Source organism: Ochotona princeps, chromosome 19 (genome assembly GCF_030435755.1).
Source record: "Ochotona princeps isolate mOchPri1 chromosome 19, mOchPri1.hap1, whole genome shotgun sequence".
Taxonomy (NCBI): domain Eukaryota; kingdom Metazoa; phylum Chordata; class Mammalia; order Lagomorpha; family Ochotonidae; genus Ochotona; species Ochotona princeps.
The window spans coordinates 34,670,750-34,693,054 of record NC_080850.1 but is presented as its reverse complement, the minus strand read 5'-3'; the positions used below and the strand labels follow the sequence as shown (position 1 = coordinate 34,693,054).

At 48.6% G+C, this 22,305-nt stretch overlaps 1 protein-coding gene across 2 annotated transcripts in view; it reads right to left on the bottom strand.

Moving 5' to 3' along the window:
• The window catches only part of LOC101530371 (core histone macro-H2A.1), a 64,074-nt gene extending 42,030 nt beyond the window's left edge, over nucleotides 1-22,044 (bottom strand). The window contains exons 1-2 of one of the 2 annotated variants that reach the window (XM_004586421.2): nucleotides 22,008-22,044; nucleotides 11,885-12,089 (exon numbers count right to left, since the gene is read on the bottom strand). In XM_004586421.2, coding sequence (XP_004586478.1) covers nucleotides 11,885-12,056 — 172 coding nt within the window. In that variant the 5' untranslated portion in view covers nucleotides 12,057-12,089; nucleotides 22,008-22,044. Of the gene's footprint in view, nucleotides 1-11,884; nucleotides 12,090-22,007 lie in introns of those variants that run through there. The other variant, XM_058677693.1, reaches the window with a different exon arrangement.
• Nucleotides 22,045-22,305: the final 261 nt, after the last annotated feature.

Here is a 22,305-nt window from a genome sequence, read left to right as displayed (position 1 = left end):
AACTGTCCGTTCTGCTGGTCCATTTGATTTGACCAGGAGCAGAGACAGAGCAGCAGATCTCAGACGGGCAGTACGAGAACAGAGTGGATTTCACAGCCTAGTCAGCCCCCTAGAGCTGAATTGGGTGCCATTTTGTGTAAGGAGGAAAGGGAAAGGGAGAGGACGGAGCATGCACTGAGCTGGGAGTGAGCTCATTTCTGTCTGGGTGAACTGCAACGACGTAGCATTCTACGGGTTCCACCCAGGGCAGGTCTGGGATAGCCCTCGGATCTGACGGCCAGCAAATCAAGAACCTTAGTGGTTGTACATCAGGCGCCATTTTGGGCACTGTGGCAATAGCTTTGGGACTGCAGGGGACAATAGTGAACTGCGCATGTGCTGATCTCGCGAGAACTTGCTGAGGTCCGTGAATGCACTGGTCCCGCAGGAAAATAATACCGACTGTGGCATCGTACTGGCCAAAATAGGTCCCTGTGGCACCCAGACTTAACGTCCAACAGGTTCCGACAAGATGAGCACCACCAACAACCTAATTATATAGGACACCTGGTGCCTCTCTAATCCTGGGACCTGCTCCAACTGAAAGTGGGAGAAAGGTTGCAGAGACAACAGTGAAGCTTCAGCACGGTATCACAGGAGGTGGAGGAGAGTGGTGAGCCAAGAGCTGGGGCTGTGGAGACCACGGTGGAAATCTGACGTAAGAACCCAAACCTGGAACTCACTGGAGGTTGTAGCACAAGTGGCTGCAAGCAAAAAGGTGTGTACCAACTGCAATAAGTAAAATCGCACTGTAGACCTGTGGGTGACACAGCTTAGAAACCTACCCCAAGGAGAAGACTCTGCTAACCAGAAGTACAATGATCAAGAGCAAAAGAAGAGACAAAGGCACAATGAAGATTCCCGAAAACTCCCCTGCACGGGAGCAAAACCCTATGCCAACCTCAGAGTTAACTGAGGAAGACATCGAGAAAATGGGGCACACAGAATCCATAAGACTCATTTTAAAGATTCTGATTAACAATGAGAAGCTCATGCAAGAGTTCAAAGAATTTAAGGAAGCAATAAAGCAAATCAAGGCTGGTATATCAGAAATCAAGAACACAGGGGAGCAAATTAAGAGTACAGTGGAGAGTCTCCAAAACAGAATGAAGCAAGCAGAAGAATCTCAGAATTGGAAGGTATTTCCTGTCATCACGGGGAAGCAAACAAAAAGCTGGAAGCAGAGCTGGATCAGGCAAAAAAAAGTATTCAAGAATTGAAAGACACTATTAAGAGGCCAAATATAAGAGTTATGGGAGTCCCAGAAGGTGCAGAAAGAGAAGCTGAGTTTGCATATGTATTTAATGAAATAATAAAGGAAAACTTCCCTAATCTAGAGGAAGAATTGGGAAACAAGTTCCAGGAGGGGCACAGAACTCCCAACAGGCTTGATCAAAAACGATCTTCACCACGACATATGATCTTCAAGCTCTCTTCAATTGAACATAAGGAAAAAATCCTTAAATGTGCACATGAAAAAAATCAACTGACATATAAAGGAAAGCCAATTAAGCTCACAGGAGATCTCTCACAGGAAACTCTACAGGCAAGAAGAGAATGGAGTGACATATTCCAGATTCTAAAAGAAAAAATTTTCGGCCCAGGATAACATATCCAGCAAAGCTTTCTTTTGTCTTTGAAAATGAAATAAAATTCTTCCACAGTAAAGAAAAGCTAAAGGAATTTGCCTCTTCCAAACCTGCCCTACAAGGGATACTTCAAGATGTTCTCTTGACAGAGAAGAGGAATAGCACCTACCAAAACCAAAGGCAAATGGGAAGAACATCCCAGTAAAATGACAACAGAAGACTAAACCAATCAACAACCCATTCCTAAAATGACATATATATTAAACTCTGAATGTAATTGGCTTAAACTCAATCAAATGTCATAGATTAGTACATTGGATTAAAAATCAAAACCCATCTTATTGTCTGGAGGAGACTCACTTCAACAAAGATCAGCAGAAACTATATCACACGGGTTTTGTTGTTTTCTGTCAGTTTCATCTCTTCAAAACACTTCCTTCTGATTAAATCATTCAATGACTCGTAGATCATGCAGTGGCATCATTTTCTTCAAGAAGGTTCTTGATTTTCATTTCAGCTACACATTAGTCATTTAATAACATGTTATTTAACTTCTTGATGTTGTTAATTTCTTTTTTCTCCCAGATGTTGATTTTGTTTTGTGGCTCTTCATTTAAGGGGATGTATAGTAGCTGTGTAATGGAGACTGTCATATCTAGTAACATGTCATTTAACTACAGGCATTGTAAATTTCTATTTTTCCTTTCATTGTTGATTTTGTATCACGACTTTTCATTTAACGGAATGTACAGCAGTTGTGTAATGGAGACTGTCATATCTAGTAACATGTCATTTAACTTCATGGCATTGTAAATTTCTATTTTTCTTTCTATTGTTGATTTTGAATCATGACTTTTCACTTAAGGGGATGTATGGTAGCTGTGAAATGGAGACTAACATTCAGATGTGAGGATGTAGTGTGGCATGCATTTCTACTTTCAGACAAAGATGGACTACAATGAAACTGTTTACTATATCTTGACAATAGGATTCTGGACTCTCTGCCATTGTCCGTGCCCGCAATGATGGACATATGACTGAGTATGAAGAACTTTGTTAGTAATGATATAGCGGAACTGGGGGGGGGAGGGGACAGGGGAGGGGATAAGGGAATGTGAAACTGTATTATAAAATAACAATAATAAAAAATGTATTAAAAAATGAAAAAAAAAAAACAAATAAATAAAGTAAATAATCCCAGATGGAAGGCTTTTCCTTGCCTGATTCTGGAAACAAGTCTTATGGGGTCGTGTGCTTATCCATGGACCCAAGCAAGAACACTCCTACAGGACATGGAGCTCTGCCTATCCGCCTACACACCCACTCCCTGAGAGCAGGAACGAGGGCTGCACATTCTCGGTAAAGGGATGCTGTCAGTCATGAGAGCCCTTCACCCACAGAGGTGTTCCAGAAACAGCTATTATCCTCAACAAGGCAATGAGGTTTTCAGCACATAGTGCTGTGACTGGACATCCACACACAAAAACGAATATATAAAACCTAGACACAGACCTTACTCTCTCCACACACAAAAAATTAATTCAAAGTGGATTAGTCTCAAATGTATTACACGAAACTATAAAAATCCTAGGAGATAACAAAAGAAAACCCAGATGATTTTCTAGATAAAAAAACAAAGCAATCTAGTCTAAGCCAGACTGCTTTAAGGCTCTCTACTTCGTGAAAGAATGTTAAGAGAACGAAAAGACAACTGACAAAGTGGGAGAAAATGCTTGCTAACAGAAGCAGCCATGTCACTCGGTGGGCCCAGGGCACACCATGGGCTCTTAAGGAGGCGGCATAGCTGATGAAGGACAAGATCCAAACCCAGCTCCTGACTCAGGAGCAGAGTCCTGTGCCCTCGAAGGAGCATGTCACACAGCATGTTGCATCACCACACCTTGGGTGAGGGAGTCAAGCGCTGGGGGGTGTTCGCCCCGGGTGGCTTCTAGACATCAACCTCAAGCCCTGAGGCCTGACCCACTGAGCCAGAGCACACCACATCATCAGGGGAATCCCAAAGGCAGTAACACCAGATTCTATTTCAAGTGCTTCTCAGATGGTTATCCACCATGGAATCGTCTACTCTTTAAGCAGACTGACTGAACATCAACAACACAGCATATGTCGGCAGCATGTCCGTAATTAGGTCACAATATTTTTGTAAGGCTGTTACGATGCAATTCATTTCTGTGGCCATCAAGGAAGATTATCCATAGAATATGCTAATAACAATAAGTCTAAAATGTTTGTCACTCACACACACACAAAAGGCACTGAGCACCAACTGTTACTTCTGGGTAGTGGGATTATGAATGAAATTTTAAAATTTCAAACACATGTTAGTCACATATCCAGAAAAGGGAAAGGTGCGTTTAAACAGTCTGTAAGTCCTAAGTACCCAGCATATCATATTCAACTTCTGTTGTTTCCAACTTTTTCCTACTTTAAACCCTCTTGTTTCCCCTCCTTTTTGCGCCTCCTGTACTTTTCCCTCTCTTGTTGCTTTTTGTTTAACAAAGAAAATAAGGCTTCATGCTAAGAATCACAGCAAGAGTCCCAGGGCAGGATGACTGCCTGACAAAGCGTTCACCAGAGTGGTCTGGGGCCCAGCCTGAAGGGGCATCCAGGACAGGGACAGTGATGCAAACAAGCAAGGCATGAGATGTGAGGCTGACATGGTGGTTAAGTTGTTGCTTGGAACACCCAAATCTCATACTGGAGTGCTTGGTCCAGTCACACCCAAATCTCATACTGGAGTGCTTGATCCAGTCTCAGTTACTCAACTTCTAACCCAGCTTCCGGCTAACATGCATCTTGGGAGGTGTTAGAAGATGGTACAAACACTTAGGTCTTCGACAGATCAAGCTGTAAGTTTCAGGTTCCTCGCTTAGGCCTGGCACAGCTGTGCCCATTGTGGGACTTGGGGAATGTATCAGCAGCTCCTCTCTGCTTCTCTGCTTTTACTTTCAAGATTTATTTATTTTAATTGAAACTCAGAATTGCAGAGAGAGAGGGAGACAAAGAGGTCTTCCATCTGCTGGTTCACTCCCCCAGATAGCCACAACGGCCAGGGGCTGGGAGGCAGGAGCTTTCTCTGGGTCTCCTGTGCAGGTCCCAAGGCTTTGGGCCATCCTCCACTGCCAGGACCAAAACCAGTATCCATATGGGATGCTGACATTGCAGGAAGAGGATCAGCTTGCTATATCAAGGTACCAGCTTCTGTCTCTGCTTTTCAAATAAAATTACAATAAAAAAAAAACATAAAAACAAAGAAAAAAACAAGTAGTGATAAAGAACACAGAGGGCCTGGAGCATCAAAGGGCACAGCCCAACTGTCCTCTCTCTGCTCTACTTCCAGCTCTGTGAGTCCAGGATACACTCCATGTCCATGGGAAGAAAGTAGTCAAGAGGCTTTGGTCTAAGGTTCCAGCCAAGTGACAGAGTTCATGTCAGGCTCTGCCCATACTGCCCTTCCAAGCCTGTGGTATTCCTTCTTTCCTACATCTGATGTGCTAGGTGAACTGACCCTGGCTCAAAGGAGTGCGCAGATAACAGGATGTACTGCTGTGAAGAGGCCTCTCTCCACTCCACTCACATGCCCAGGGTGGGGGACGGAGCATGACCCCATGGCCAACACCACAGGGAGGGAGGGCAGCAGTCACACAAGCTGAAATGGGGGATGGTTCTTCTGTGAGCCAAAAGCAGATGGCAAGCTGTATTTTTAACAACCACCTTTGTGGACAGGATCTTACTGCAGAGTACAGTCAGGCCTATAACGTGGACATAACATCACCCCAACACTGTGCTTCCTCCTCAGAGCAGCAGCTGACCATGTCAACTTCACAAGTAGCCAAGCATTCACCCGCAGCTTCAAACTGGAGCATCTGTCATCAAAGGATGCTGGGTACCTAAACGAGGACAGTGGAGGTTCTGCACACCGACCAGACAGGAAAATAAAGGGTGAGGTCCCACAGGGGAGACACAGAAAGGCAGGGCCTAGGAAAATGGAAGGAGGAGTAGGGTACTAGGAAATGCAAACACAAGTATCTTCAACACTTTGTAGATTACAGCTAACCAAGACAGAGAAAATATCCTAGCCAGTCTCATCTAGCAAAAGGTAGGACAGCACAGGCCACGACACTAGATTTTTAACAGACCTGAGTTCAGCTATTGAAATCAGTGGTGACCTTGTGTGTATTTAGTAGGAGGGCCTGTCCACGCATGTTCCAAGAGGGTCAGTTCAGGAGGCTGGAAGCCAGTGTTTTCGATCCTCCTCAATGTCATTAGCAGGTAAGCTGACATCAAGCTAGGTTACAGAGTTTCTCAAGTTTCTTTACCTAACCCTCATCCTAGTGCCATTTCTCATGGATTTCATACCCAACACGGCTGTCTGCAAAGGATTTACACAGGTGTTCTTTGAAAGGTTTCTGTGATAAAAGCTTGAGAGCCACCAGACACTGTAACCCCTTCCCTCTGGGATTCACAAGGACAACAGCATGCCAAAAGCTTTGATAAGCCCTGCAGTAAACAAAGCTGAATGACTCAGTGGTTCCCCAGTTCAAACGCGTTCCTTTACAAGGAATTCATCCAAGTTATTCAGGCATTGATCACCTTTCACCAGTACACCTTGTCTAGGCTGGAAGGTCATTCGATCCATCATGCATCCAGACGTGTTGAGCGTCTGATGCAAAGGACCCAGGACCATAACAAAAATCTCTGAATCCCAGAGAACATGCTCCTTGCTCTTTCACACACTTCTCATTCATCCCAATTCATCCCATGGTCTGGGTCTCACTAGTGAGATCCATAAAAATTGGGGGAGGGGGATGGCTAAAGCCATGTCACATGTTTCTTAGGTCATTGCAACACCCCACTCCTGCCAGCACCATGCTAGGATCAGAACATAGGCTCCAAAGAAGCGTGCTGAACCGAACTAGAATAATGTTCCTTTAAAATAACTTGGAAGAAAAAAAAATGGTACACTATGATGAGGGCAGATAATAGCTGGGCACCAGCTGCCCCAACTGCCTCCATTTCCATGCGAAAACATTCATTTCTATCCAGCAGTGCTTACTATGGATGGTGGCCAGATACTCTGCATATACTGCCAGTGCTCCCAGGAACCCAGCAGGGGCCTACTCTCCCCCCCTAGGCAGGAAGGTCAAAAACTGGAGCTGGGAGGGGCAGGGGAACAAAGCATAGCCCACCCAGTCCCAGAGCCCTGACAAGAAAGCAGAAAGCACTAGGTTCCTCGGAAACGCTCAAGAAGGGTCCAGCCGGGCTCCAAGGCAGCAGGCATAGAGATCTGATGAAGGAGTTGCCTGGGCACCAGACCCACACTTGTTCCAGAGCCTGCCTTTTCGTTTTAGTTTCAATAGATAATTGGGTCCCGTCCACCAAAGCGAGGAAATAGAGACCACCTCTCCCTGCAGCCTCCAGGCCTTGAGAGGTCCTAATGAGGCTACTCTGTGTGGCCCCGAGCCCTAACACCACCTCTTCAAGGGGATCATGTGGCTGAGCATGGACGGCAAAGGGCAGCTACTGGTTCTCACACTGTTAGGCTAGTTTGGACTAGGCTTTGGCCTCACTCTGCGCCCAGAATGACCACACTCAGCTCCTGGCTAACCTGGAAAATTCTTCATGGTTTTCATGATTGTGCCAAGAACCCAAGGTAGGAGGGGACATGGACACCAGACAGAACTTTAGCAACAGGGCAGGTAGAGGGAACAGGGTGAAACGGACTTTAGGAAGACAAGCCCATGGCTCTTTTAAGCAGCAGGCCCAAAGCTGCCAAGAGATTCTCAGAAGCCAGGGGAGGTCAAGTGGGTTTGGACCTGCTCAAAGGACAGCAGGTAGGAGTAGGCAGTGCAGCTCCCACCATCATTCCTAAGCAGGAAGGCAGCCCAGGCCACAGCAGCCAGAACAGGATTCTTAGGGACTCCCTCTTATGGACTTCAGCCCTCATGCTAATCATTAACTCTTGGGCATGCACAATGTACAAGCATGGAATAAGCACTTCACAGGCACGCTTTCACTTCAGCCTTGTAATAACCATGTGAGAGTTACTGTGATACACATTTTATTGATGATAAAACCACAGCACAGATATGTGAATGACTCTCCCAAGGTCACAAGAATACAGCAGCAGCTCAGTCACCAGGGTCCCACCCTAAATCATTCAGCTATACAATACAATCAAACCCAAATAGTCCTTGGGTCCAGGCAAGAAGACTCAATTCCCCACCTCAGAAGCACTTAGCAACCCAAGGACCCAGAATCCATTTGGTCCCTCCTCTGGGCCCTTCTGAAACAATTAAGCCTGACCCAGTTATTTCAAATGAGCATCCACATGACACAAGCCTGTCACAGTATACATATTTATTTGTATCACCTGTCAGTCTGGTCCTCCGGGTGACAAATGGACAAGCAAGGTCATTAGTGGCTGGTTAAGAAACATTCCCAGGAAGAGCTCCTTCCTTCCTACTCGCAGTGGACTTTGCTGCTTGCATCACCATGGCCTTTTTCTCAGCTGTACCTATCTCTGGACAGAAAGCTCTTTGGGGATGGGTCTGGCATGTACCTGGGCAGGGTATATTACAGGCCTCAGTGGGGAACTGACTAAAGGGACTTGTCTCAGTGATGTGCCTTGTATTAAGAGTGTGACATTTGAGTCACATCCTTGGCTGGACCCAAGACTATTGATGGCTCCTCTACTCTGGGACGGGGCCGGCATCCAGAAGGCACATCAAGTGCAGGTGACCGGCTGCCACAGCTCTCTCCCCAGCTTTCAGAGCTGGCTGGCACCATCTGGCTCCCCAGGTCTCAACTGAATTCCACCCACAGAGAAGTCTTCCCTTGAGAGCTCATCTCCAGCCCCACAGTCATCAGCACCCTCTTTTCATCTGCTTACAACCCTCAAAGCACTCGTCAGTGCTGGGCTGGCAGGTTGTTGAGTTACCCTGGACTAGGTTACTTCAAAGAACAGAGCCCTTCTGCCTTGATCATTCCTAGGCTCTCTGCAGAGCCCAGCACAGTGCCTGGCACACAGCAGGTGCTCACTAAGTGCATGGTATATACGAGAAAGTCTGCAAGGAAACAAAAGCACAGAACAGAATGGAGGAAGTGCTTGCTCACTGTTCCTACTCACTCAGGGCCAAAAACAAAGTTCTAAGCAGGTAGAGTCCCACAGCATCCACATTTCTGTGAGCTCCCTCATCCCAGGAGAGGTGGAAGGCATGGTGCTGTATTCTCACTGGATACAGCCCCAAGAGCACAGCTTCTCTCCCACCAGGAAAAAGGACACAAGTGACCACCACAACGGCTGAACATAGCCTTAACTGCTCAGGACATTCTGCTTGGTCACTTGGGTCAGACTCTTGTGTTGGGGACAGGTATCAAGCAACAGTCACAACAACTCAGCAACATGCAAGCAGAAGAAATGTTTTAGATTCAGCAAACACCAACCCTGGTGGAAGGACTTCATAAAGTTTAGAATATATGTTAATACTCCTTCCCTACAACATACAGAAGTTGATGAAACCAAAAGCAAAGTAAGAACTTCCACTGAGCAACCCAATGCAATGGCTCAGTGGATAAATTCTCGCCTTGCTTGTGTTGGATCCCATACTGGTCACTGGATCATGTCTCTGCTGCTCCAATTCCCATCCAGGTCCCTGCTTGTGGCCTGGGAGAGCAGTGGAGGATGTCCAACGCCTTGAGACCCTGTGTTCACATGGGAGACCTGGAGGAAACTCCTGACTCCTGACTTCAGATAGGCTCAGCTCTGGCTGTTGTGGCCACTTGGGGAGTGAACCAGTGGATGGAAGATCTTTCTGTTTCTCCTTCTCTCTGTAAATCTGACTTTCCAATAAAAATAAAAGGTCTTTAAAGAGTTGCATCTCAGTGTGATATCATGCTTTAAAAAAAAAAGTATGTTTTTATTTGAAAGATTTTACAGAGAGAGAAGGAGAGCTTCTATCCACTGGCTTACCCCTAAAATGACCACAATGGTTGCAGCTGGGCTGGTCCCCCAGCCAGGAGCTTCCTATGGGTTCCGAGTTCAGATTCAGAACAAGCTAAACACAGCCAAGGAAAAAGTACAGACTTTCTGCATGGCACAGATCACAGTTGCCTGGGATAAGAAAAATGCTAGGGCATTTCTCCCTCACATCCTACAAAGAAAAAGGAACCAGATGGAAGGAATGAACCTGAAGTTGTATCTGACCTAGTGACAGGTGTCTTAGGATACTCAGGAGCCAGGAAACACGCGCTAGCTGGGATTGCACAGTCCATCAGCAGCAACTCCATTGTGCTCAAACATATCCCCTTTGACTCCCAAGGCAGCCTAAAGCCAACAAAGCCAGGACAATTGCTGTCATTTGGCTGGGAAGAAAAATTGGGGCCAGAGAGGTCCCTTCTAAGTCACACCTAGCACGGAACTAGTAGGCAAAAGCCAGACTGTCCTCTGCTTCCTCTCATATGACTCTTCTTGTGGTCCCTGGCTGCCTGCCACTGCTGTATCTAACTTTCCCTTGTTGTCACCTCAATTCTGGCATTGTTTCCTCACCTATATGGTAAGAAGCAACAAGACTAGTTTCTACCACCAGGCGTGGCATGTATTACAGTGCCAGGCAGAAAGGTGAAACTGCCCAGAGTATATAAATAACATGTAGTCTTTAGGCCTAGAGAATTTCAACAGAACACACACAAAAAAACTATCTCCCCATGCTGATGAGGATCCCGAAACTGATTCTGGATCGAGAGAGAGAATGTATGTTTACTATGGGGGAACGCTTGGCCTTGCCATCTTGAGAGGTCTAAGCAGGAAACCACCCAGTTATTTGGCTGCCCGGTTGTGTCACTTTGGAAGGGGCACCCCGTCTCACTGAGTCTCTCCTCTTCTGGCTGAAATAGGCAAGGGTGCTCCCTCCTAGCACCTACCATTCAAATGAACACGTACCTAGCACTCAGCGGTTTAAAGTCTTACAGGGCCACAGGGATAGGGTCCTTTCTCAATACTTGATAGGTTGTGCACAATCCCTGGCAAGTCCTTATGGGTTCTTGAGGCCTGGTTTTCTCTTTCCTGAAGATTGGAGTGGCACTCTCCCTTGCTCAGGTGATCTCCCACAATTTTTGTGGAGCCACAACTAAGATTCTACTTGTGAGAAGGAGCAAGGACACCATGGGAAGAATGCTGGTTCCAGGACTGGTGCAAGGGAAGTCCAGGGCATACATGGGACATTTCACACATTAAGTAAGGGAATGTTTTGAAACTGATGAAAACAAAGGACTGAAGACTCAGCCTGGAGGTCAAATGTAAGATAATTTGAACCTTTAAACAACTGTTAATAAAAACAGAGTACAGCCCATCAAATCAGGGGGAAACAAGTCCATGAGCCAACACTGATACTACTAAAAAAAATCTACAGAAAGGGAAGGGTAAGGGAAGTGTTCCTACATATGGAAGACTACCAACTAAGAGATACAAAAATAACAGAAATGGAGAAAAATCACTATTTCACTAGCATCTCAGTATAAGAGGATCAGGTAAGACCAAGACCACACAGAACACTAAAGCTACTAAGCCAAAGAACTGGGATGCAGGATGTGCAGATGCTCAGCACACACCATGCTGGCTGAATGAGCAGCTCATCGCCACCAACATCGAGACAAACCCACGTGTGTGGGAGCTTCCTGATGGGACCCAACAGCCCCAAAGCTTCTCCCACCAAAACATTAAAGCAGAGTTTGATCCTGAGACCAACCCAGATGGAGGACATTCTGCAGAGCAACTGGCCCACACGCTTCAAAAAATGTCAATACCATGAAAAAAAATTTTTAAAAAAGCAACTGGAGAATAGCTGAAGATTACATAACAGTTAAGAAATCCAACAGCTAAATACAATGTGTGTTCCTGAAATGGATCCCGAATCAGGAAAGAAAAACAAAGACAATTTTAAAAAATGTTCCTGGGATGAATGAGGAAATTTCAAAATGATCCACAGAACAGTCAAAAATAGAGGCATGCAAGTGTACAGACTCACACATGTGACAGGAGATAAAGCAAATGGGGCAAAATATTAATAACCGGTGAACTGCGTTAAAAATGTACATTGTACTATTTCTGCCACTTTTTTGAAGTCTGAAGTGTTTCAAAAGACAGAAAACCGAAAGGTCCCACGGTCTGTGGAATGCTGAGAGCTGTGGCACCCAGCCTCCAACACACATAGTCAACTTGGGTTAGGCACACTCACCTGTAAGGTACTCCAGCACAGCCGCCATGTACACGGGTGCCCCCACACCAATCCTGTATTTGGGGTGGCCTTTCTTGATGTACCGCAGCATCCGCCCCACAGGGAAGATGACACCTGCCTTGGCAGACCGTGAGGTCTTGGTAGATTTCTTCTTGCCACCGCGACTCGACATGGCAGTGGCCCTGGAGGCAGATCAGCAAGCACTCTGGGAAGACAAGAGGCACATTCATCAGGATCGCTGGAGGAGAGCACACGGCCCTTTCTAGGTACCCTCAGCCTCTGGAAAGGCCCAGATGTGGCCTGGGAAGCCACTGCCGGCCGCTGCTGAGCCTAACATACACGGTACCCTGGAGCAATTGGGCCCGAGTAGAGGAAGGCTCAGCTTTGTACATTTTTTACTGTGACATCAATTTTATTGGACACTTCCACTTAAATGTTATGCTGACAATGGCTGCTCTTAAGTATTTTGCCTTTATGCCACCTGATATAAAAGAAAATGGGATTTCCTGGTTAATAATTATATTTGCATACACTTGAGACCAGGGCTAAGACATATGTAGAAGTCTTCATAAAAGGATATTCTAGGGAAATGGGCAGACATTTCACAAAGGAACAATCCCAAATGGCAAATAAACATATGAAAAAATGCTCAAGCTCCCTGGGAAATCCAAATTAAAACATCAATGAGATACCACCTAACGCCAGTAAGGGTGGCCCACATGAAAAACACCAACAACACTTGCTGGCAAGGTTGCGGGGAAAAGGGAACCCTACTCCACTGCTGGTGGGGCTGCAGATTGGTACAGCCTCTATGGCAATCAGTATGGAGAATATTCAAACAACTCAAAATCGACATACCGTATGACCCAGCTATAGCACTCCTAGGAATATATCCAGAACACTTGTTTTATGAGAAACCAACATGCACTCCTATGTTCATAGCAGCACAATCAGTAATTGCAAAAACATGGAAACAACCAAAATGCCCATCAACAGAGGATTGGATAACAAAGCTATGGTTCATCTACTCCATGGAATACTACTCAGCTATTAAAAAAAACAAAATGCAGTTCTTTGTGGCCAAATGGGCCAAACTGGAAACCACAATGCTAAGGGAAATGAACCAATCCCAAAAGGTTAGATACCACATGTTTGCCTTAATTTAATATGATATGATGTTAAGCATATCATGTTATGTTATGGATATTATGCCATTTGTAGTATATAAACTAAAATTGAACTGTGAATGGGGGGTCACAGAAAGTGGTTAAGAAATCGCATTTATTTTTAACATGTTGACTGCTCAATACCATGTCAATTAATTCCATAACGATGTTAATTGTTGCAGATGGTATATTAGTGCTTTTATTTGACCGGGAAGATACTCTGCTGACTCTGCCCTCAGACCAGAGAGGGTCTACCCAATAAGTAGTTGGACTTGTCTGGACTATGGGATGTTGGACTCTATGCTTGGCAAATACTTGCAGGGAGGGAATTTCAACTGAACTTGAACTATGGTTATGCAGCGGGGTGGAGGAACCCACCATGGGGGGAGGGCAGGGGGGGAGAATCCCAGATTCTATGTAATTACAGCACAATGTAATTAATGAATAAATTTAAAAAAAATATTCTATCACCGCCCTGAGAATGAAATGGAAAGCCAGATTCCTTGAGTTCTCCAAAAAGCAGCATCCCTGCCTTCCAAGCCTTCAACTGTGACTGGCAGGTACAGCAAGAGCTGCCTGCAGCCAGGGGTGGGTAAGAGACCCTCTAAGTGCTGCCAGTTCACTGGACAGGCTTGACTTAGGAGAAGGGGAGGCTGCTTTCCTTCTCTACTCCTCACAACTCCCTCATCCTCTGGACCCTCTCCTCCACACCACTGCGATGGGATCTAGGTCATCACCGTCACCCCACCCACAGAGACACAATCGGCTCCTAAAAGGCCACCCCCCCTTGATGCAGCTGGTGCCTTGTGGGCAGGATGGTCTTTGTATTCACACCTGACTAGGCTCTGGCTCAGCAGATTCTCAGGGCTGCCAAGAATCCCTAGATGAAACAGGACCTCTGGCCTGCCTTGCACTGCCCTGGAACTCCAGACCTAGAACACCTGCCCCACTTCACCCTGGGGTGACTTGAGGATACAAGGAATCAAGAGGCTTCTCTCACAAACGCCCTTCTGCTCCTCTCCCTGCTTCTGCAGCAGCCATGCCCTGTCAGGACCTTCTGGTTCCCTCCCACTTGCTCTCTGCCCTTTGCCAAGCCTTCCCTGAGTGCTCAAGTTCAGCTGCTCAGTACTCCCAGCTCCATGGGCTTCAGGCCACAGCAATGATGGGCATGTCCTGTCTCTGTGATTAGAATGCAAACAGGCGAAAGCAACCCAGGACTGTAAGATCAGATATTTAGTCAAAGCACTCAGTTCACACATGCATTCACTTCAGGAACCACACTGGCCAGATGTGGGGCTTGCTCTCTCAGGCCTGCGAGCACACAGGCAGTAGGTGCCCCTTCAATTCTTTAAACGGCCTTCATGATAAGGACTCTGAAAAGAACCAGTTCAAGATGTGAGGGTTCTCGGTCTGTTCCAGAGTCCCACCTGGAAGTCTCCCCTGGGGAACACCTATGCTCAGATCCTCAAACCAAATGAGCAGTTCCCCAAGCCCTGCACTGAGAACTGAGGGCTGGCTCTGTGCGGGTATGGTCCTCCAGCTCTTCTTATGCTCAGCCCTATATTGGTGTACATCCAACATCTCTATTACCCCAAGAACATTTTAAGTCATTTGCCTAATACATAGTTACAAAGACAGCAGGCAGAGAAAACCTGAGTACTCTGGGGCAGTTGTGGCTCAAACACTGGTTCCAGGAGCCACCAGTCCCTGGAATGAAAAGCCTGCACTGCACTGTGTCAAGGGGCACACGTCACAATTGCTCACTGAATGCCAGAGAGTGTCTTAGAAGGGTCTGCATTTTTCTGATACAATTACTTGCCTCTGTTTCTTTCTGTAATGAGCTTGCAGTTAAAACAATCCTGGCAAGCAGGTGCCCAGGTTCACTCTGAGCAACAAACATTATGCATGTCTGTGTTTTCAGGGAAACCTGCGCCTGACCTCCTAGCGGGCTCTTGCTTTTCTATGAACATGTTTCACAGACCCACCACCCAAGGCCTGTGGTCTGAGTCCCTGTAAAGCTGGAATCCTCTGCTCTTTGAACAGGGGAGCCAGTGGGTCCATGATGATAAACAGCAGCACAGACCACTCCTAAACGGAGCAGGCAACCTTCTAGGTGTGTCTGGGACTGCCTCGGTGGGCATTAGAAAGCGTCCTCTTCAGAGAGGCCACTAGCACTCAGGGCCAGGAAGGTCCCAGACACCCTTGTTCCTTTTAGAGTCTTGCTCCTTGTGTTTGCTGCTTCTGACTCGAGCTAATTCATTAGGGCACCATGCTGGTGACTCCCAAATAAGAAGGACCCAGTTGTCAGTCCCACGTAGAGCTCAGCCTCATCAATGGCAGCATCATGCATCACACTACTCAAGCGAGAGTCAGCCTGGTCCCTTTCTGTCCTACCCTAGCTCCATGGCACCCAGGCGTAAGCCAGGCAGGCTGGGCAAGCCTGCAGATACCCTCAATTCTCTTGCCTCCTACCTTGAATCAGTCTCCTTATTTCTCACCTTTTCTGTCAGCACCTACCTTTCTCAGATACCACCAGAACCCCTACCAATTGTAAGGGCCACCCTTCACCCTGAGCTCCTGAAGCAGCTACTGGGTACACTTCCTACCCTACCTGCCTGGGCTCAGATGCACTCATCATGCTAGACCGTGTCTTTGAACAGGCTGTTCCTCCTGCTAAGCAAGCCCTCTATCCTCACGTCAATCTCATGTGCCCCCTCTGCGAGGGAGTCTGGAGCCTTCCTACACCTGACCACAGCCTGCAATTGCCACTTGTTCCCACAGCACATATCGTGGCATGTGGCTATGTGTCCACCTGTCCAAGCTGACTTGATGCCAGTCATGGTGGTCAAGGTCTTCCTGGTGCCTATCTCCAGGAATGGTCTCATGGGTTATCACGGACACCCCATGCCACTCTGATGGCACAAGTGCCACTCTGCTTCCCACTTTCACTCAAACTACTCTGAAACAGAGCAGCTTCAAGTCATTACCCTGCCAAGGGACTGGCTTGCAGATTCAATTTTTCACCCCACCCTCATACGCTTTCTACACTTCTAAGTATAGTTCCTCAAGCTGCAACCATAGAGATGCAACAATTTTTGACTATGCCATACAGCCTCATGACATCCAGCAATGCATGGCAGCTTTTTAAATACCTGTTGGAAAACTACATGGCAGCTGTGCACTCTACAGTCACACCCAGGAGGATGCTAGGCCCATCGTGTGCCTCAGGAATCTCTGTGGATATGCGCAACTCCAAGCACCAATGCAGGGAGAGAACTGTAGAGGGATGTGGCTGCCGAACACCACAATTCATGGCCTCAAGTCCAAAGCTAGAGGTCCCTGCTTCTAATTAAGGTTCTGCTACTTAAGAACTTGCGTGCAAGTTAGGTTTACCACTCTGAGCCCGGCTTCTCATCTGTCAAGTGTAGGTAATTATATAAAATCCCTCAAGGGTTGGTGAGCGAACTTGACATGTGCATGCAAGCGTTTTCTGACATTTTCTGAGCCAATGCTCAGTAAAGCTTTTTTCTTGCAGATCTGATCTCAGACACTGGTATTGGTGAGGGTGATACTAACTGCTCTAAGAGGTGAGCCTCTACAATATACTTCTCACTGATGAAAAACTCAAAATCCTTGGCTGGCTGGTACTTCTGTTCCACATAATGAGGGATGGAAACAGACTTGTTCCACCTTGTGACATAGACAAACTTAATGCATGACTCCCATGATTGCCACAGAGGGAGAGACCATGGAGAGAAAGACATGAGGTTTTCAAGGCTAGCCTGAGAGTGGAGTGTGCCACTTCTGACCATGACCCATCAACTAGAACCTGGGCATATGAGCACATCTTGCTACAAGGGGCCCTGGGGAATGGACTGTAAACAGCCTGGCTCTGTCATTTTACACATCAATTTGAAAGTTGACCCTGATGTTAGGGTCACAGTGACCAGTCACAACCCACAGGGCCTTGTCTGACCCACGTCCACCTGACCTACATCCCAGACATTGTGGCTTCCCATATACTCTACTTCCTTCAGGGCACAGAAGTTGCTAATGGGAGAACACTTACACTATCCAAACTGACAAAGGCATGTGCACCTCACAGGAAACCAGGAGTCCCCAAATGCCACTGGCAGCCCCCGTGCTTTGCAGAGGCTGACACATCTTTGGGAAGCCCTGCATTCATCCATTACCTTAAGTGAGCGGGGCTACCCTTCTGCTGTTGCCAGGCTAGGAAATAATGTTTTCAGAGCAGACCTGAGTGAATGCTATGCAGCACCTGCACCTGTAACCCCCAGCGACAAGCAGCACACACCTTGGCTGCAGACCCTCATGGCTCACAGCAAGGAACTGTTGCAGGGATGAGCACGAGTCTCTGACCACAAGTCCCCTATAGCTGAGGTGTGACTGGCAGCATGCCACCTGCCACCATCTCATGAGGTTGGTCAATGGGTGGCTGTGAGGGGTTGTAAGAAGTCCTCTACTACCAGAAGCAGCAGCAGGGGTGCAGAAGGAAGGAGCCCTAAGGTTCTCCCTTCTCCTCACTGCATTGCCAATCACTCCCCTTTAGCCAGGCAGTTCACTCAGTTTGGGACACTCTCAGCAACCCTCTCTGGAGTAACTCTGCCTCAGGGCCCCGTCACTTTTCTCTGGTGGCACAGACCCTTCAAAGCAGCTCCCTTTCCTGCAATCCAGCCACAGTCAGTTTCAGGCAGTCCCTGGCCAGGCTCAAGGCTCCAGGCTCCAGTCAGACATCACAAGACTCAGTACTGTAGCTGGTGAGACACCAGTCAGGGGTATTTCCTGCACACACATTTGGCCAAGTCTGCACGGCAGCCAAGACCTTCAAAAGTCAGGGGGCTTAAGGACCATGTCAGGAGTTCCCAGGAATGGAACTATCTGACTGCCCCACTAGCTGAGGCATGTGTCGATCTTATGACTGTGACAATTTTGTATTCCCAGACACCTCTGCTCCAGCCATAACACTGACTCTGTAACACAAGCCAGAGGAAAACACTTCCTTCATATTCCTAAGAGATTGGCCTATTAAAGCTGCAGTGAAGAAAACGATTAAACAATCAGAGCATTCATGAAACCCCTGGAAGGATCAATCCTGAAGTCTTTCATTATCTAAGCAATGAATACACACACATTGATCCTGAATGAAATATTGATTCTAGAAATGCCAGGGAGCCACCCGTCAGACAGCCCCGTCACTAGCCCGAGGATGGAGGAATCTGAGCTGTCTGCACAAAGATGGCTGTCACTGAGGGCGGCCCCATGTGCTCCCTGCACCCAGAAAAATGCCCTTGGCTTCGCATGCATTGGTCACCTTGCCCTTAACTCCAACCATGGAGGCCGACACAGGACACTTGGTTCTCAAGGGTAGGCCAGTAATCCTGACTACAGCATTCTCTTCCCTTCACTCCCAACACACCAGATAAGGGACAGTGTCGCTGCTGCCAGGCGCCCAGAGGCATGTGTGAATACAACACAACCAGCACTCTCAGACCTTGGGGTTCACAAGCCGCACTCTGCGTGACCTCGAACAGAGACCTGTTCTTGTGCTCCAGCAAATCAGGAAGCTTCCCTCTCCACTCATTAAACACAGACTCAAAAATTGGGCGATGACTGAAGAAGCTACAGCTCGTCCTCTGTGAACCAAGGAAGGGCAGGCAAGACACAACTGAAAAAGTAATACATGTTAAACCACACACTTTGTCCCATCCCCTGCGCATGTCTTCTCTCGTGTTAGGGGAAAAACAAAGCTTCACCGAGTGTCACTTCCCACAAGCTTGACCCTCTGCCAGGAGCTGCCTGGAGGCCAAGAACCACCTCTGCAGCCCACTGCAGGACTCCCTCTGACCTACACTGGCACCACATTTTAGCAATCTGCCTGCTTCATAAGCAAACTTTCCTGCCCATCTTTAGTCTCTTTTAAAAGTTGTGCCAGACTGACAGGCAAAGGCACCAAAAGAAATGTTGTGGATAAAAATGTGAGCCTCAGAGAGCACCACCCTGGTCAGACCTAGTACAGAGAAGCCACTTGGTGTTTAGCGAATCCACATAACATTCCCAGCAAGAATAAAAGGATATCCAGGCCCGGAGCGGAAGCCTAGTAGCTGAAGTCCTCGCCTTGCATGTGCCAGGATCCCAGATGGGTGCCGGTTCTAATCCCGGTAGCCCTGCTTCCCATCCAGCTCCCTGCCTATGGCCTGCGAAAGCAGTCAAGGACAACCCAAAGCCTTGGGACCCTGCACACACGTGGGAGACCCAGAAGAGGCTCAGGGCTCCTGGCTTCAGATCGGTGCAGCTCCAGCTATTGCAGCCACTTGGGGAATTAACAACCGAAGATCTTTCCGTCTCTCCTCCTCTCTCTATATATTTTTCAAATGAAAATAAGTAAATCTTTTTAAGCAGAATAAAATGACACCCAATCACATTCCTGCTAGAATCCTGCTGTGGGGCCTTACTGCTCTTGGGACAGAATGTGGCTCAGGGTCCTTCGTGATTTGTCACTTTCACCCTTCCAGCCTCACTTGACTTCCTGCTAGGACCCTCTGCTGGTTCTCCACATGCCCCCCAGTCTTCTAAGATCAGCACGGGTGATTCCTCAGGTCTAGGACACCTGTCTGTCCCCCACCACTTCCTTTGTTCAGTCACTCCTATTCTGCCTTTCCATGCCAGACTGACTTGCTGACAGCCAGGTGACCATCCCTCTTGGAGCTACTATATCCTCCCTCACTGACCTCTAATGGTAAGCTTTCCCAGGGTAGAGCCAGGGCTTTGCCTGGTCATGACTGTATAAACCAGAGCTGAGTCCCTGAAAGTATTTGTTGAAAGACTGCAAGACCCTGACCAAGTAGGCTCAACCTAAGCAAACAAGTGATACAGCTCTCAGGAATGAAGAGAGGATGTGGCAGCACACTCCTCAGGACTGAGTGAGGGCCCTGTACACCCTGCACCTGAAGAATAGGGCAAGGACCCAGTGCACAGGTGTGGACGCACCCACTCCTGCCCCTCCACAGCTCATGCTCCAGCAACAGTACTCCAAACAGGCTGTGACAAAGTCTTGGAGACGCTGGAGTGTGAGAACCAGAGCCACTGCAATTCTGATGATCACTACAGTCAGATTTGTTTTGGGTCTTTCAGGTTGGGGTTTCCAGTTTACATTTTTATTTAAATAAATCTCCTTTAGGTGACATCAGGCAGTATCAGTTCTGAAGGTGTTGGAGAAAGCCCCCAACACTCGGACTCTGAGTCTGCCCATGGGGAACAGTGGAGGGGGCTCTCAAGCTCAACCCTCCTCACTGCCTGAAGAAACAGAACACGGACCTGCGTCACTCCCCCACCCCCACCTCCCACCCCCATGCATTTGGTAAAAATCAGGGCTGGGACATGGCTGTGCAGACAACTCCAAGTGCACCTGAGGGGTATCATCCCCGCCTCAAGCAATGGTCACTCTAGAGTACTGCATTAACAACGATAAGAAACGGAAACAAAAGGACAGAACAGACTCTCCTCTTTCCTGGCTCCCACCAGGGGTGGGGGCTGAAGTCTTAAGAGCTTTGTTACTTTGAAGGAAAAAAATGTATAAATATGTCCTTCCTTAACAGGGAATCTCTTAGGCAATACACAGCTGCCCTACATTGATCAGTTATATGCAAGAGCATTACTCCAGCTGCCTGCACCGGGTGTCCATTACCCAGTTACTGACGCCTTGACAGCGGACTAGCACCCCACAACTGGGGTTTCCCACAAATACACAAGTTGAGCCTCCCACTCAAACTTCAGGATATTCCAAAGTCCTTGGAGCAGGTGGCCCGTGAACAAAGCACTTCCTCTCCTCTTTAACCCGTAAAACCTCAAACCACAAAGGTGAAAGAAAAGAAAGACCCTAACAGGAGGGCCCCTGTAATTGCCTTTTGTTCTACGCTGTTTATTGGATCATTAAAATCTTACGAGGACCTAGTGGTAATTACAATTGCTGAATTCAGGGTTTCTCTCAGCTGGGAAGTCTCTCCCTTTCCAAGTTCAAAGCAGGTTTCTCAAGACTTCGTCCTAATAAATAAATAAATAAATAACCTTTCGGAGCAATCTCCAATCCCGCGCCTGGGGCGAGCCCCTGGTTCCCGCAGGTGTGGGCGTGGGGCGTGCCATCCCACACACCTGTTGTCAGGTGACACAGCCGGCAGCATCCTGCTAGCTGCACTCCACTCCGTCCCCCACCCCACAACCACCACCAGGAGCCTCTTCTATGCTGGGCTTTTTCGCCCGGGAAACCTACAGCCGTCCAGATAATTTAAAAAAAAAAAAAAAAAACCTCTCCGGACCACAAGGCAAACAAAAGGCCCATCCTGAGGAGAGCCGGAGCAGCAGGGGGCTCGGGGACCCTCTGCAGCCCATCCTTAGCTCATCCCTGGCCCACACCCATACCTATAAACAACCCCGCCCGGCTCCCCATCCCACGAGTAACCGCCCCACGCCAGAGACCCCCCCCCCCGCGCTAGATCCGGAGCCCGAGGGCTACAGCGCGGGCCCCTCAGGCTCGGGCCCACTCATTGTGCCGGAGCCGGCCACTCACCAAGTACAACTCCGCACACGCAACAGCCCCGCGGCGCCCAGGCCGGCCGCCTGGGGCCCAGTCCCCACCAGCCCCGGGAAGGCGCGCCCCGGGAGAGGCCTTCACAAAAGCGCCCCGGCGCGGGCAGAGGATGGGTGCCGAAGAGAAGTTGGTTTCCGGGTTTGCTTTTTTTTGGGGGGGAGGGCGAGTGGGGCGGGGGAAGGACAGGGGGTGTACAAAATCAAAGGGAATCCCGTGCGGCCCGAGTGAGGAGGCCCCGCGTGGGCCGCGCCGAGCCCAGCGGCCCGACCCCGGTCCAGCGCCAGCCCCGGAGCGCGCCCAGGCTCCGGCAGCCGGAAAGCGCGCGGAGGCCCGGGACCCGAGCGGCACTTACGGGGCGGCTCGGCGGCGGCGGCGGCGGCGGCGGCGGCGGCGGCGGCAGCAACAGCACGGTGTGTCGGCCTGAGCCCTCGCGGCCGCTCGCGCCTTTTCTCTCCGCGCTCCTCGCTGGCCCGCCCGCCTCTTCCTTCCCGCCCGCGCGCCCCGCGCTCTCGCCCCCTCCGCCGGCCCCGACGCTGAGAGAACTGGAGCGAGTGGCCGCGGCCCGCGGCTCCCACAATGCACCGCGCGCCGCTCGTCACATCCCATCCCGGCCTCGCGCGTCCGGCCGCCTGGGCCCGGCCCCGCCCCGC